The sequence below is a fragment of the Leopardus geoffroyi genome, chromosome E1, assembly GCF_018350155.1.
Source record: "Leopardus geoffroyi isolate Oge1 chromosome E1, O.geoffroyi_Oge1_pat1.0, whole genome shotgun sequence".
NCBI lineage: Eukaryota > Metazoa > Chordata > Mammalia > Carnivora > Felidae > Leopardus > Leopardus geoffroyi.
In genome coordinates, this window is record NC_059330.1 from 25,408,188 (window position 1) to 25,426,013 (window position 17,826).

At 36.3% G+C, this 17,826-nt stretch overlaps 1 protein-coding gene across 1 annotated transcript in view; it reads left to right on the top strand.

Moving 5' to 3' along the window:
• Positions 1–12,229, top strand: part of PPM1D (protein phosphatase, Mg2+/Mn2+ dependent 1D) — a 49,674-nt gene extending 37,445 nt beyond the window's left edge. Inside the window, exons 4-6 of the mRNA XM_045488189.1 lie at positions 1,180–1,370; positions 3,175–3,417; positions 9,500–12,229. Of these exons, the coding sequence (XP_045344145.1) occupies positions 1,180–1,370; positions 3,175–3,417; positions 9,500–10,057 (992 nt within the window). The 3' untranslated portion in view covers positions 10,058–12,229. The remainder of the gene's footprint in view (positions 1–1,179; positions 1,371–3,174; positions 3,418–9,499) is intronic.
• The last annotated feature ends 5,597 nt before the right edge of the window (positions 12,230–17,826 follow it).

Below are 17,826 nucleotides of genomic sequence, written 5' to 3' on the forward strand. Positions count from 1 at the left end.
TTTTCTATCTCACTTGTAAAAAATCTTTTTGATGGCCTGAGTCAACTAAAAGTTCTTAAGTTGCACATTTTGAGGTTTGTACTAATACGTCTGAAAGGTAGGAGTTTAGGTATTGTTTCATAGAGAGCTAATCAAGCAGGAGGGTAACTGTATGAGGACTTCTTTTCCTCACTCACTGAAAGGGTGAACTATTAATCTCCAAAGACTGGTCATGTGGTAGTTTAAGAACATAAAAATGCTCATTTTTATTTCTAGAATTTTCTTCCAAGTGACTGACATTTATTCTGTAAGTTTTGACTAGATCCTTTCTTGACCCTATGGGTGAGCAGGGGTTTTCAGATAGCAACTAAGACTCCTCGTTATCTTTATCTTTTCTTCACACTTGTCTTGGTTAATCTTGGCCCTTGTTCTTCCCTGTACATTTTAAAAATAAGCTTGTCATTCTACAAAAATTCTTTAGGGGTTTTGCTTGGAATTACATTGACTTTAAAAGCTATTTTTGGGAGAATTAACATCTTTAAAGTATTAAGTCTTCCTTTGAAATAGTTTATTTCTCCATTTATTTAGATAGTCTTTTTAATGTTTTGTAATCTAATTGTATAATTTTGTCCATAAAAGACTTGCACAACTTTTGTTAAATTTATTTCCAGATATTTACATTTGGTTAACTGTTACAAATAGTTTAAATTTATATTTACTATTTCTTACTATTGTCTAGAAATACAGTTCACTTTTATAAACTGGGTTTGTATTTAACAACCTTTCTAAATGTTCCTTTTCTGATAATTTATCTGATTTGGTTTTGATTTCCCATGTAGAAATAAAATTATCTGAAACAAATGGTAGTTTATTTTCTCCTTTCCAGTTTATATATCTAATTGTTTAAACTTACTATGCAGGGAGGGACCTTCAGTATAGTGTTAGAAAAGAACTTTTATCATGTTAAGGGAGTTGTCTTTTATTTCTAGTTTGCTTAAGAAGTTGTGTGTGTGTGTGTGTGTGTGTGTGTGTGTGTGTGTGTGTGTGTGTTTTAAATCATGTGTAGACTTTGAATGTTATCAAATACTTTTGTACATCTGTTGAGATGAATACGTAGATTTTCTCCTTTAATTTGTTGACATGATATTACTAGCTTGGAAATAATACTTCTTGCTTCTTACTTCTGCCCCCCACCCCCAGGTGATTTGTGGAGCTATGATTTCTTCAGTGGTGAGTTTGTGGTATCACCTGAACCAGACACAAGTGTCCACACTCTTGACCCCCAAAAGCACAAGTACATTATCTTGGGGAGTGATGGACTTTGGAATATGATCCCACCGCAGGATGCCATCTCAATGTGCCAGGACCAAGAGGAGAAAAAATACTTGATGGTGAGAAGTGACTCAATAATTTGATATTATGACCTGTACATTGTTTTAGTACGTTGGTCAGGAGTCTTGAATATGAACTAAGGATGTTCACTTTGTGTAGATTTTTGCATTTGCCTGGCTCTAGAATTAGTAAAACAGACTTTGCAACTCATCAGGAAAAGGAGACAGGATATAAATAAATGAAACTAGATAACAAAACACACAACCATAGACTTTTATGAATAGCCTTAAGACTTAAGGGCCTATGAAACCTCATTAATTTTTTATTTTATTTTTTTAAAGTTTATTTATTTTGAGAGAGAGAAAGAGAACACGAGGGGCAGAAAGAGAGAGAGGGGGAGAGAGAGAATCCCAAGCAGGCTTCGTGCTGATAGCACAGAGCCTGACACAGAGCCGGAACCCACTAACCATGAGATCATGAGCTGAGCAGAAACCAAGACTTGGATGCTTAACTGACTGAGCTGCCCAGGTGCCCCTGATTTGATTTTTAGCAATGGATCTATTAGGCTTCCTTTTGGAGGCTACTGTTATATTCCAAATGAGAAATTTTGCAAGCTTGATATAGGGTAACAGTGGTAAAAAACAACAAATCCATATATACACAATAACAAAAGAAATACATGAGTGGTAGAATTGATAGAATTTGGGTTTTTAAGGAGGAAGAATGTGGTGATGCCCGAATTTTTGACTGGTGTTGGCTATTATCAAGAAGAAACACATTATTCTGGGGTAGAAGGGTGATAATTAATTCAGATGTAGGCATGTTGAATTGGAGGTGCTTGTGGTTAATCTAGATAGGTATTTTCATTAGGCAGAAATATTTGAGAGAGAAGCCTCTCAAATACAAATTTGAGTATTAAGAGTTAGGTAAAGCTGTGACAACTTATGAGATCACCTAGTAAGAGTGTATGGTGGAAGAAAATCGTTTTCATTTCTGTTCTTTGAAACTTAGTAATTATTGAATACATGTAGTGAATCTGTGTATGATACTAAAAGTTTTATTCCAAGCCACATTTATTTGCATAACATGAGATCATTCTTTCTGTTTGTATGTGGTGATCTCCATACCATAGCCACTTACTGTATTGTTTTTTTCCTCATATCAGTGGCATCATTTTTATGTATAGTTGACCTTTAAACAACATGAGTTTGAACTACGTGTTTTTTGTTTGTTTGTTTGTGTTTCTTTGTTTTTTTTTTACCATGCCTGATTATCTCATTTGTGAATTGTTTATCTGTAATAATTTGATGTTTACTTCCCATTTTAGATAACTTCTATATAGCTTTTCCTAATTAAAGTTACAGTGAAGACTAAGTTTCTTGCTACCAAAAAGAAAAAAATGCAGGTGAAATTTAACCACAGGATAAGGCCTTGTTTTATTACTTTAAAAAATTTAGAGCAATACTATTTTAACATAGTTATGGGGACTGTGGATAATGTTTGAAATTTTGGAGATTTAATTTAAGGCATATGAATACCTCATTTTAAATTTGATAAAACAGGGGCGCCTGGGTGGCTCAGTTGGTTGAGCAGCCGACTTCAGCTCAGGTTATGATTTCACAGTTTGTGAGTTCGAGCCGCGTGTCGGGCTCTGTGCTGACAGCTCAGAGCCTGGAGCCTGCTTCGGATTCTGTGTCTCCCTCTCTGTCTGACCCTCCCCCACTCACGCTCTGTCTCTCTCTCTCAAAAATAAATAAACATTAAAAAAAAAAAACCCCACACACCTTTAAATTTGATAACAGATATAGTGGCAACTAAATCTTGAGTTGTGAACTTTCTTTCTTCTTGTTCTTTTAAATATAGGGTGAGCATGGACAGTCTTGTGCCAAAATGCTTGTGAATCGAGCACTAGGCCGCTGGAGGCAGCGTATGCTTCGAGCAGATAATACTAGTGCTATAGTGATCTGCATTTCTCCAGGAGTGGACAGTCAGGGAAATTTCACCAATGAAGATGAGCTCTATCTGAACCTGACGGATAGTCCTTCCTATAATAGTCAAGAAACCTGCGTGATGACTCCTTCTCCATGTTCTACACCACCAGTCAAGGTATGTAAATCTCTTAAATGGTATTTAAGTTGTTCTAATAAACAGAATTTCTTTGGTTGGTGTTGCCTGAAAAGTTTTCAGATTCTTCATAGAAAAGGATTTTGGATTTGAATGAGGTTCAAGAAAGTGATAGATCTTTGTCATGTAACTTATTGTCATTGATTCATCTTCACATCAGTGCTATTCTGAATGCTAGCTATGTGTACAGCACCTAATAGGTGATGTAGATGTAATAATATTCTAATGATCCTCTTCTAATACTATGAACATTTGTGTAAGCATTTAAAAGTTTGTGAAGTACTTTCATATATATTTCATTTGAATCTCATAACCCAAATAGGTAAATAGTGCAGTTGTTATTCCGTCTTACAGATAATAAGACTGAGAGATTAAACAGTTTGGATTAGATCGTACAGACTCAAGATTGAAGTGGACCTTAGGATATCAGACCTTAGAACTGGTTGTCTGATAACATGGATAAGAAACATTATTCCTCTTACTCATGTTAATATTGAATGAGTTTAAGATAGGCTATGAAACAAATTTAAGTGATACCATATTTCCTTTTTTTCTGATTTCATCCCAGTATTTTCCTACTAAAAATTAGTAGTATTGATAACTACTTTGTTATACTTGGGCCTTCTGAGAATGTGTTTTTTTAGAAGACTGACCATTAAAATAGGAAATACAGTAGAATTTTATGTTATGTATTCGACAGTTTTTTAAGGTATTCAGAGCTACACAGTACAAAAAATTTGATTGATTTTGGTATTGTGATCCTATGCTCAGTACTTGGAAATTTACTTTTAGTGCTTTCTTTTACTTCACATACAGGTGGCAACTTAGTTTTCCTTGCATTGACTCTTCATTTAGAAACTGACAAATTAATATTTTATACTTATATTCTTAGAAGAATTTCTTGTCAAAGCTTTCTTTTCTTTGAAAACTTTTGAATAATAATGCAGATTGAAACCTTTTAAAATCTCCTTTCTCTTTTTGAGAGTTGTGAAGGAGCTTATGTTCATTTGAGTATTTGTCTATTCCTCAGTTTGAATGTATTCATTACTTTCGTGTTCCCTAATGTATTTATTTGTATTTGAATTACTGACCTTTAGGCAGAATAAAGAAGGAAGCATTAGAATGGAGATAAAGGGTAAGGGGACATAGATTGTGATAGGAATAAATATTATTACTTTTTAAGTTAATTTATTTTGAAAGAGAGAGCGCAAACAAGCACGTGACCAAGTGGGGGAGGGGCAGAGAGGGGAAGAGGGAATCCCAGGCCCTCTCTGCACTGTCAGTGCAGAGCCTGATACAGGGCTCCAAGTCACGAACCATGAGATAATGACGTGAGCCAAAGTTGGACATTTACCCAAATGAGCCACCTGGGTGCCCCAAGGAATAAATAAATATTCTTAAAAAAATTTTTTTTCTTTAATGTTTATTTATTTTTGAGAGAAAGAGACAGTGTAAGCAGGGGAGGGGCAGAGAGAGAGAGGGAAACAGAGAATCTGAAGCAGGCTCCAGGTGCCGAGCTGTCAGCACAGAGCCTGATGTGGGGCTAGAACCCACAAACCATGAGATCATGACCTGAGCTGAAGTTGGATGCTCAACTGACTGAGCCACCCAGGCATCCAAAATAAATACTCTCTTTTTTAAATTTTATTAATCTATTTATTGTTTAATTTATATCCAAGTTAGCATATAGTGCAACAATGATTTCAGGAGTAGCCCATCCCACCTCCCACAACCCCTCCAACAACCCTCTGTTCTCTATACTTAAGAGTCCCTTATGGGGTGCCTGTGTATACACCATATCTTCTTTATCCATTCATACACACACCATATCTTCTTTATCCATTCATCTGTCGATGGACATTTGGGCTCTTTCCATACTTTGGCTGTTGTCAATAGTGCTGTTGTAAACATCGGGGTGCCTGTGCCCCTTCAAAACAGCATACCTATATCCCTTGGGTAAATATGTAGTAGTGCAATTGCTGGGTTGTAGGGTAGTTCTATTTTAAATTTTTTGAGGAACCTCCATACTGTTTTCCAGAGTGGCTGCATCAGTTTGCATTCCCACCAGCAGTGCAAGAGATTTCTCTGCATCCTTGCCAACATCTGTTGTTGCCTGAGTTGTTAATGTTAGCCATCCTGACAGGTGTAAGGTGGTATCTCATTGTGGTTTTGATTTATATTTCCCTGATGATGAGTGATGTGAGCATTTTTTCATGTGTCAACCATGTGAATGTCTTCTTTGGAGAAGTGTCTATTCATGTCTTTTGCCCATCTCTTCACTGCATTGTTTGTTTTTTGGGTGTTGAGTTTGATAAGTTCTTTATAGATTTTGGATACTAACCCTTTATCTGATATGTCATTTGCAAATATCTTCTCCCATTCTGTCAGTTGCCTTTTAGTTTTGATAATTGTTTCCTTTGCTGTGCAGAAGCTTTTTATTTTGATGAGGTCCCAGTAGTTCATTTTTGCTTTTAATTCCCTTGCCTTTGGAGATGTGTCAAGCAAGAAGTTGCTATGGCCAAGGTCAAAGAGGTTTTTGCCTGCTTTCTCCTCAAGGATTTTGGTGGCTTCCTGTCTTACATTTAGGTCTTTCATCCATTTTGAGTTTCTTTTTGTTGTATGGTGTAAGAAAGTGATCCAGGTTCATTTTTCTGCATGTCACTGCCCAGTTTTCCCAGCATCACTTGCTGAAGAGACTGTCTTTATTCCATTGGATATTCTTTCCTGCTTTGTCAAAGATTGGCCATACATTTGTGGGTCCTTTTTTGGGTTCTCTATTCTGTTCCATTGATCTGAGTGTCTGTTCTTTTGCCAGTACCATACTGTCCTGATGATTATAGCTTTGTAATACATCTTGAAGTCTGGGATGGTGATGCCTCCAGCTTCGGTTTTCTTTTTCAAGATTGCTTTGGCTATTTGGGGTCTTTTCTGGTTCCATACAAATTTTAGGATTGTTTGTTCTAGCTCTGTGAAGAATGCTGGTGTTGGGATTTTGATAGGGATTGCCAGAATAAATATTCTTAATATCGATTTCACATAAAAATTACTGCAGCCTGCTGACTGGCATTAGTAAAAATTGTACATATGTTTCAAAAATTATTTCTAGAATTTTAGAAATGATTAGAGATATAAGGATCTAAGAAAATAATGATTCTAGAGAAATAATGATCTAATACTAAAATAAAGATAAGGAGATTTATGTATACGCTAACTTATATTTAGGCATAGTTACTTGTTAACCAATTGGCCCCACCCAAATAGAGGAAAATATTTGGAGCCATTCAGAATAATTAGTGTTGTTGGCTCTGACCTAACAAGTAAGTAAAGGCAAATTTCTTCCCAAGAAATTGTGTTTTATCTTAATTGGCAACCATAAGTACATTGTCTCTGATTTATTTCCTTGTTAAAATAATCCCATGTTTAGTAACATCTAGATAAATATAATGACATTTTGGTCAATTTGGTTTTTAAGACTTTCCCACATTTAAATTTAAGTCACAAAACAGATGAACATAAGGAAAGGGAAGCAAAAATAATATAAAAACAGGGAGGGGGACAAAATGTAAGAGACTCTTAAATATAGAGAACAAGCTGAGGATTGCTGGAGGGATTATTGGGGGGGGGGGTGGGGTAAATGGGCAAGGGACATTAAGGAAGACATTTGTTGGGATGAGCACTGGATTCTACTTCCGAAATCATTATTGCACCATGTGCTAACTAACTTATATGTAAATTAAAAATAAGGAAATAAAACAGACTGTCCAACATTTGGACTAGGCATTTGAGTGTAGGTTTATCTATCTATAGACATGTGAACTTGGGTATGGATTCTAAGGTATACCACTAGTTATATCTTTGTTTTGGAATAGATATGGTAGAAATACTTTGTTTAAGTGATATATTACTCTGGCACACATTTCTTTCTCCATCCTTTCTTTAGGGCAAAACTAAATTTACCTTTTTTTTTTTTTTTTTTTTTTGTAAGCCAAGAGCTATAGGAAGGAGGGATAGGGAAGGGAGTTGTTTCAGAAAATTAACATTTGGTTTCAGTTGAGTTCTCCACACAATTTTCAATTAGTTGTTTAATATTATTGGATTGTAAGGTAGATGGAGTGAGGAAGTTGATCTCTGAAGTAGTGAAACTTGTAAAGTATGTATTTTTAGGAGGTAATCTCAATATCACATATGTTTTATGAGCATGTAAAAAGGTCTAGTAAAACAACTAATTAATCTGGGATGAGTGTGAGAACTCTAAGCAGTTGCCTGTGCTGACAGATGCAACGTATTCCCACAGAATGCCAGTAAAAAGAGAATGAAAAGGAAAAGTTCAAGGAGAAAGTGGGGGAAGAAAAGCCAGCACGCCTGTAGTGTCAGAATAATAATCTGTGAATTTAAAAAGACCCAGCACACCAGAAATTACAATAAATTGTGTTAAAATGTGTAACGTTGTTTTACAAACTGGAGCAGTATATTCTATTCCTATCAATGGCTTTACTATTACCTTCTTTCTTAGGCCTAAATTAGTGATGTGATTGGTTAGTAGGAATCCTTCTGTCTGCCTTGTTTTGTTGTAAATCCTTTTTCTGTATTAAAGTAGGACAAACTCGAGGTCAATAATTTCTTATGAGTAGATACAGTTTTCTGTGATTATCCAGAACATGCTTGTGACCACAGTAGGCATTGGAATCAACTAATGCAGAAGGATAAACTCACCTACAACTCTTGTTGATATTATTGAAAGTCATATGTAAATATCCTGGAATGAAGACTGTTCCGTTGTCCTTTCTTGACAGTGGCACTTGGAAATAAGATTGCTGCCCAACATCTAGTCAGTGTTAAAACAGATAAGAACTGGGCTTTCAATAAACTATGCAATATAAAATAAATGAACCAATGATTACAGAAGGAAAGAGTATTTTCTTGGTTAAAACAACAACGATAAAAACAGCAGCAATCTAATTGAGGCAGTACCAAATTAGGAACTAGGGTTTCTCATCTCCAGTCTCCATTTGACCTAAAGTCATTATATTTTGATTTGGTTTGATTGAAATGCTTTCAGATGGCTTAAATTTCCCCTTTTTTAATTCTAGAAACATAAAACATTCTTTTTAGAAGTATACTTTTATATAGCACTTTCTGAAAGGTGTTTATTTCTAAGGGATTTTATATCAGGAAAATAATGTTTTCATTTACCCTTCTATAAAAGGGTTTACTTCAGAATATGTTAATATTTTAATAAACTTGATTTGATTTAAAAGAGGTAATGATTTGAGGGAAATGTTACATACCTGAAGGAGCCATAATATTTATGCTTAAACTCCATTTTTGAGAAACTATTAAGACAAGGATTTAAAAATTTTTTTTAATGTTTATTTTTGAGAGAGAGAGAGAGAGAGAGCACGAGTAGAGGAGGGGCAGAGAGAGGGAGATACAGAATCTGAAGCAGGCTCCAGGCTCTGAGCTGTCAACACAGAGCCTGATGCAGAGCTTGAACCCACGAACTGTGAGATCGTGACCTGAGCTGAAGTTGGACACTCTACCGACTGAGCCACCCAGGTGTCCCAAGGATTTTATAAAATATTAGTGGTGTGGAAGATTTGGGTTTGTTAGGAAAAATATCATCTACCAATGGGAAAAATATTCTGAGTGTATGTAGAGCACTATATCTGAAGGAGTAATGCTCTGAATCACTTGTCAAACTTTTAAAAAACTATCTGAAAGTTTCCATATGATTTTCATTTGTTTCTTTGAGAGTTGCCCCATCCATGCTCTGTAGGTTCCCATATGTCCTGCTTTTCTCAAGTCACAGAACAGCCTCTAGTGTTTGGGAAATAGGTACAAAGCAACAATATGAGTTTGCATTATGACATTGTTGCTTTAATGTTACACTTTACATTATCTATACTACTAAATATTCAGAAATGAGAATATAGAAAAAAATGGGAAAGTAGGAAATAAACCAACCAAATTTGTCACTTACTCTAATGAAACTTCTTCATCTCCCCAATGGTTGAGTTGAATTCTAGAATAAATTATTTATTTGGCTTACTTTCTTGTTTTTCAGTCACTGGAGGAGGACCCATGGCCACGGCTGAACTCTAAGGACCATATACCTGCCCTTGTTCGTAGTAATGCCTTCTCAGAGAATTATTTAGAAGTCCCAACTGAGATAGCTCGAGGCAATGTCCAGGCGGCAGTCATACCTGCAAAAGATCCAGAGCCACTTGAAGAAAATTGCACTAAAGCCCTGACTTTAAGGATACATGATTCTTTGAATAATAGTCTGTCAGTTGGCCTTGCGCCTACCAATTCAACAAATACCATCATGGACCAAAAAAATTTAAAGATGTCAACTCCAGGTCAAATGAAAGCCCAAGAAGTTGAAAGAACCCCTCCAGCAAACTTTAAAAGGACATTAGAGGAATCCAACTCTGGTCCTCTTATGAAGAAGCATAGACGAAATTGTTTAAGTAGAAGTAGTGGTGCTCAGCCTGCAAGCCTCCCCACCACCTCACAGCGAAAGAACGCTGTTAAACTTACCATGCGACGCAGACTTAGGGGCCAGAAGAAAATTGGAAATCCTTTACTTCATCAGCACAGAAAAACTGTTTGTGTCTGCTGAAATGTATCTGGAAAATGTTTTTTTCCCAAACTTAGGATATAAGAGGGCTTTTTGAAGTTGGTGCAGAACTTGAACTTTTTTTAGGGGGACAAAATAAAAATAGTATACAGTTTCACTTTTTGGAATTTGGCAGTTTTATCCTGGCCTTGTATTGTATTATAAATGTGAATTTTGTAGATGTAGGGTATAAGTTGCTGTAAAATGTGTGTAAATTTGTATACTCCACACAAACTCAGTCTCTTATTATGACACAGTAAATGTAACAACAGGGCTAAAATTTAAAAAAAATCAAAAGAATCTATTAGATTTTAGAAATACATTTAAACTTTTAAAAATGCTTATTAAGAAATTTGTATAAGTCACTTGTGATGAAAACTACACAACTTTTTAAAGTAAATTATTAAGCAAACTGGAAAAGTGATGTATTTTCATAGTGACCTGTGTTCCACTTAATGTTTCTTAGAGACAGCTAGTGTCTTTTAAAAATTATTTTTTATTTCTAATTTCATAATTCAGAACTAAATTTTTCATAGCAGAAGTGTTGAGCCATGCTTAAAGTAGCTCGGCATTAGTCTTCTTGTCCTAATAAAAAATACTATGCAGTATCTCTTATTTCATTAGCATTTTTGTAAAACATCAATCATCAGATATACTCCTCAAATCTTTGGAGTAGAAGGAGGTGTGTTTGCCTAAAAAGGTGCCCTTCTCAATCATCCCAGACATTCAGTGGCATTATTGGGTCTTAAAGTAGTTACCCTCTTCTCGTGTTTGCATAAAATATGTGAAGTTTTTCTTGCTATTTCAATAACGGATGGTGCTGCTAATTCCCAACATTTCTTAAATTATTTTATATATCGGACAGTTTTCATTGATTATATGGATATATGTTTGTTCATCTAATAAATCAGTGAACTGTTGTTGATGTGCTGGAATTTTGTCGTTGGTTTAATGGTAGATATTAATTTTTTGTTGTGCTCTGATCATGCTTTAGAGCAACATTTTAAAAATACATGTTTATTTTTGCACTCTTGACTTTTTTTAATGTTTATTTATTTTGTGAGAGAGAGAGAGAGAGAGAGAGAGAGACCAAGCGTGAGCAGGAGAGGGCCAGGGAGAAAGGGAGACACAGAATTTGAAGCAGGCTCCAGGCTCTGAGCTGTCAGCACAGAGCCCGACGTGGTGCTTGAACTCATGAACCGTAGGGTCATGACCTGAGCCGAAGTCAGACGCTTATCTGACTGAGCCATCCAGGTGCTCCCCCTCTTTTGTACATGTTTATTTAGCTCTTAACTTTTGTTTTTTTTAATGTTTATTTATTTTGAAGGAGAGACAGAGCATGAGCAGGGGAGAGGTAGAGAGAGGGGGAGATAGAGTGTGAAGCTGGGCTCCAGGCTCTGAGCTGTCAGCACAGAGCCGGACGCAGGGCTCTAACTTACAAGCCGTGAGATCATGACCTGAGCCCAAGTCAGATGCTTAACCAACTGAGCCACCCAGGCACCCCTTAGCTCTTGACTTTTTAATTTTATTTTAGAATACATTGAAACAGGCTAAATATCCGACAATAAATAGACTATGGTTAAGAATATGGTTAAGTCAGTTATGGCTTGTAACCATTTGATGAAATATTATGTCCCACTTAAAAGTGAGTAGAAGTATACTATACCTAAGAGTATGTCATTTTGGTATGAATTGTTCTCCAATAAGAAAACTTTTTAATTTATTAATTTAGAACAAGATATCTCATTAAGAGATTGAAGAGCTAATTCATGCATTCAACATCCACAATATGCTAGGAACTGCACAACCGGAAGCATGCCAGTTTTCAATAACAGGATTGAAAACCAGTGGTCCAGGTAAAACAGTAATTGTGGTTCTTAAAAAGGATTTTTAGTTACTGAAGAGTTTGCTTTTCCAATCTTTCCAAGACAGAGAGCTAGCAACTAATAGACGCTTTAGAAGTCAATTTATTGTGAAGGGTTATTCCATCTTTTATTTATTTTTTTTGGGGGGGGGGGTTCCATCTTTTAGACCTGTGATACCATCTTAGCTGCACCAACTAGAAATTGAACCAATCTGAATGTATATTAAAGAAAATTCATTTAACTGCTTTTACTTTTTTTGCCAGTGATTGTAAATGTATCTACATGAAATTAAAATTTTCACTTGATTAGAGTAATGCATTATTGAATCTTGATTTTTCAAATCAGTTTTTTTATGTTTATTTATTTGTGAGAGCGAGCATGTGAGCGGGGAAAGAGAGAGGCAGACACAGAATCTGAAGCAGACTGCAGACTCTAAGCTGTCAGCACAGAGCCCAATGTGAGGCTTGAACTCACAAACTGCGAGATCATGACCTGAGTCAAAGTCGGACTCTTAACTGACTGAGCCACCCAGGTGCCCCTCAGATAAGTTTTTTAATGTAAAAACGTTACACATTTCTTTCCTAGATCACCTTTTTAGTGCAATGGAGTCCAATTCCATATAGTAGTAGCTATTTAATACTAGTAACATTTTTGGTTTAAGACACGACTACAAATGCTAAGATTAGCCCTTTTCTGTATGTGTTTCTAGGATTGTGTTTAAAACAAGCAGTGTTTTAATGTTTCTACTTTGTTTTATTTTCTAAATTTATTTGCCTGTGTGACATAGATCAGTAGTATAGTACATTATGGAAAGTATATGATGTATGAGATGGTACATAAGAACTCCCACCTCGGTTCCCAAGGCAGCCAACATTTCCCCCTTTTTGTGTTATTTTAGTGATAATCTATGCATAGCATGCAATACACATGCAACTTTACCTCTTAATCTTGAAAATTTTCTCTATCACTATTTCACAGAGCCTCCTCAGGTTTTAGTATTCTAATCTGTGGATATAAGTTTATTTAACAGTGCATTACCTATGTCCACTGAAAGGAAAACATTTCTTCCTTTACTCATACGATACTTATGACACCAGATGTGTGGGTTTTCCTTCACCAAGCAATTCTCTAATTTTCTGTAGATACCAGTTGGGTGTCCTACAATTCAGTTCAGTTCTGACACTTCCTAGGGTTATCATCAGATCCCACAAGTTAAGGGCTCAGTCTCACAAGACTGCCCCCACTCCAGAAACCAACTGCAAGTCCTAGGTTGTCACATATACTTCTAATCAACTGGCTGTAAATCCGTTTCCACAAGCCCCTCAAGATTGATAATTTGCTAGAACAGCTCACAAGAATTTAGGGAAACGTTTACTGGTTTATTCTATAATAAAGGATACAGATGACAGCTAGATAAAGAGATGTATCAGGTGAGGTCCAGAATGGTCCCAAGCGGAGGAGCTTCTGACCATTGGCTTGGGGTGAACCTCTTCCAGCATGTGAGTGTATTCACCAACCTAGAAGCTCTGAACCTCATACTTCAGGGATTTTTGTGGAGGCTTCATGATTTAGGTGATCAATTATTAATCTCAAGCCTCTTCCCTTCCAGGAAAAAAAAAGGTGTGTGTGTAGTGAGCTCTCCAAGAAAGAGTTATCTCATTAGAACAAAAGCTGCTCCTACCAGGAAATTCCAAGGGATTTAGGAGCTGGTGTCAGGAATAGGAGTTAATGACCAAAGACAAAAGTTCCTAGTGACTTTATTACCTAAGAAATCACAAAGGTTTTACATACTCTAGCCAGGAGCCTGGGACAAAGGCCAAAATATGTGTTTCTTATTTTATCACAATATCACATCCACACACTGGTTCTTTTCAATATTTTGTAAAACAGATAATTATCCTGTTTCTCAAAGATTAAAATACATATTATATATTGCTGCATAATAATACCTCAAAATTCAGCAGCCTAAAACAACAAAAAACATTATCTTCACAGTTTCTGAGTGTTAGGGAACTGGGAATGATGAAGCTAGGTTACAGAATCATGTGGTTGCAGTCAAGATACCAATCAGGGCGACAGTCATCCAAAGGCTTCACTAGCACTGTTGCACAGTGCTCACTTAACCTATCTGTTAGTAGGAGGCCTCAGTTACCGTCACATGTACGGCTTCTCACAACATGTTAGTTAACTCTTCCCCCGCCCCTGCCACCACCATAGCAAATGATACTGGAAACAATGCAGAAGGCTCAATGTCTTTTGTAACCTAACCTCAAAAAAATATACCAATTCTGTGTTTAATCTTTTTATTTTTATTTTTTTATATTAAAAGATTGAGATTTAGTCATAATATTATAGAATGTTTTTCCTCCTCCCCATCTTACCACCACACAACAGAGTATATCCAGTATAAACACAGAGCTGAAACTATAAAATTTAGACTTTCTCTGAGTAGTGCATAGCCCAAAGTCAAGAGAGGACACAAAAATTAAGTGATAGGAATTTGAATTTATTGGCACCTCTGGCTACAGCCAACATTAAATAAATCTGACTCCCAGCCAAACTAACATAACCCTTCATGCTAGATGCATATTTACTCTAGTTCCTATTACTTAATGCATGTCTGGATTTTTTACAAGTTTTTCTTGAAATTCCACACAGTAACATACAGCGTAATATTCATTTCAGGTGTACAATTTAGTGATTCATCACTTACATATAGTACCCAGTCCTCATTACTACAAGTGCCCTCCTTAACCTATCAGACATTTAACACAACCCCACCCACTTGATCTCCAGTAACTTTCAGTTTCTCCTCTATAGATAAAAGTCTGTTTCCTAGTTTGACTCTCTCTCTGTCTTTTTACCTGTATGTTTCCCTGTTTTATTTCTTAAATTCCATAAATATGTGAAGTCACGTGGTATTTGTCTTTCTCTGACTGAATTATTTTGCTTAGTATAATACTCTCTAGTTCCATCCCCACCATTGCAAATGGCAAGATTTCATTCTTTTTTATGGCAGAATAATATTCCATTGTGTATATATACCACCTCTTCCTTATCTATTCATCAGTCAATGGACATTTGGGCTCTTTCCTTAATTTGGTTATTGTTTAGAATGCTGCTATAAACAATGGGATGCATGTGCATGTGATTCCCTTTGAATTAGTGTTTTTGTATCCTTGGGGTACAAAATACAAAGTAGTGCAATTGCAATTGTAGAGGAGTTCTATTTTTTTTTATTTTATTTTTTAAATTTACATCCAAATTAGTTAGTATATAGTGCAACAATGATTTCAGGGGTAGATTCCTTAATGCCCCTTACCCATTTAACCCATCCCTCCTCCCACAGCCCCTCCAGTAACCCTCTGTTTGTTCTCCATATTTAAGAGTCTCTTCTGTTTTGTCCCCCTCCCTGTTTTTATATTATTTTTGCTTCCTTTCCCTTATGTTCATTCATCTGTACTGTGTCTTAAAGTCCTCATATGAGTGAAGTCATATGATATTTGTCTTTCTCTGACTAATTTTGCTTAGCATAATACCCTCTAGTTCCATCCATGTAGTTGCAAATGACAAGATTTCATTCTTTTTGATTCCCAAGTAATACTCCATTGTACAGATGTACCACACCTTCTTTACCCATTCATCAGTTGATAGACATTTGGGTTCTTTCCATACTTTGGCTATTGTTGATAGTGCTGCTATAAACATGGGGGTGCATGTATCCCTTGGATAAATACCTAGAGGTGCAATTGCTGGGTTGTAGCATAGTTCTTTAAATTTTTGGAGGAACCTCCATACTGTTTTCCAGAGTGGCTGCACGAGTTGGCATTCCCACCAGCAATGCAAAAGAAATCCTCTCTCTCTGCATCCTCGCCAACATCTGTTGTTGCCTGAGTTGTTAATGTTAGCCATTCTGACAGGTGTGAGGTGTTATCTCATTGTGGTTTTGGTTTGGATTTCCCTGATGATGAGTGATGTGGAGCATTTTTTCATGTGTCGGTTGGCCATCTGGATGTCTTCCTTGGAGAAGTTTCTATTCATGCCTTTTGCCTGTTTCTTCACTGGATTATGTGTTGAGTTTGATAAGTTCTTTATAGATTTTGGATACTAACCCTTTATCTGTTATGTCATTTCAAATATCTTCTCCCATTCTGTCAGTTGCCTTTTAGTTTTGCTGATTGTTTCCTTCGCCGTGCAGAAGCTTTTTATTTTGCTGAGGTCCCAGTAGTGCATTTTTGCTTTTGTTTCCCTTGCCTCTGGAGACATGTTGAGTAAGAAGTTGCTGTGGCCAAGATCAAAGAGGTTTTTGCCTGCTTTCTCCTCAAGGATTTTGATGGCTTCCTGTCTTACATTGAGGTCTTTCATCCATTTTGAGTTTCTTTTTGTGTATGGTGTAAGAAAGTGGTCCAGGTTCATTCTTCTGCATGTCACTGCTCAGTATTCCCAGCACCACTTGCTGAAGAGACTGTCTTTATTCCATTGGATATTCTTTCCTGCTTTGTCAAAGTTGGCCATACATTTGTGGGTCCATTTCTGGGTTCTCTATTCTGTTCCATTGACCTGTCTGTTTTTGTGCCAATTTCTGTGTTTTATAAGTTGCACAGACCAAACTGGTAACAGTGTAGGAGGCAACTACACAGGGCACGAATATCAGCAGATGGGCATCATTAAAAGCCATCTTGGAGTCTAGCACAATCTGGAAGTTAAAAGCATTAATCATGTAAAATACAGGCTTTTTAGCATTGCTTTCATAAGCTGTGCACTAAGTTTGTTTTGGTCACATTAATGATGTTATTTTCATCTTCCAGATATCTGGAAGATAGTGCTTTAATGGAGGGAAGCATTTTAGTGGGCTTTTTTCTCTTGAATATACTATGTCATAGAAAAGTTGAAAACTTAAACTTTGATCCTTGAGGCAAAATATTTTGGCTCTGTGAATGGTTGCATTACAGATTACAATATACAAACTTTGGTAGTCTACTTAAAGTCAGTATTTTACCACTTAAAGTACAATGTAGAAAATTTACCACTGTATTACCCTCTCCTCTATATGGTATAGTTGTCATATCTGTATATGTTGAAAACCCCATCATGTGGTGTTGTAACTTTTGCTATCAAAAATCAAACATTTTAAAGAACTCAAGAGGAGAACGCTCTGTGATATTCATCCAGATATTTACCATCGCTATTCCTCTTTTTTCATTCCTGATATTCTAGGTTTCCTTCTAGTATTGTTTTCTGGTTTCTGATGAAAAAATCTGTAGTCATTCAAATTGTTCTGTGGGTAATGCATTGTTTTTCTCTGGCTGCTTTCAACAATTTTTCCTTTGTCTTCAGTTTTTAGTAGTACGATTATGAAGTGTCTGTACATGGATTCCTTCAAGGTTTTCTGCTTGGGGTTTGCTGAGCATCTTGAATCTGTAGGTTTATATCTTTCACCAAGCTTGAGGAGGTTTACAACTATTTCCCCCCTTCCTCATTTTTGTTTTCAGCATCACATTCTTTTTCTTCTTTCTTTGAAACTCTTTGTTTTTCCTTTTGTTAGAACATTTGTTGTTATATTTTTGAGTTTGAAAATTTCCATTTGGTTCTTTATTTTTATTTTATTTTTCCATTTGGGTCTTCTTTGTATCTTTGCTGAGCTGTTCTGTTTTTTCATGCATGTCAAGGGTGTTCACAATTGCCCGTAGAAACTTTTTTTAAGTTTATGTATTTATTTAGAGAGAGGAAGAGAGCAAGCTGGGGAGGGGCAGAGAGAGAGGGGGGACAGCGGGGATCCAAAGTAGGCTCTGTGTTCCAGAGAGCTGGATACAGGTCTGGAACTCAGGAACCACGAGATCATGACCTAAGCTGAAACCAGGAGTTAGTCACTTAACTGACTGTGCCACCCAGGTGCCCCAGGAACAT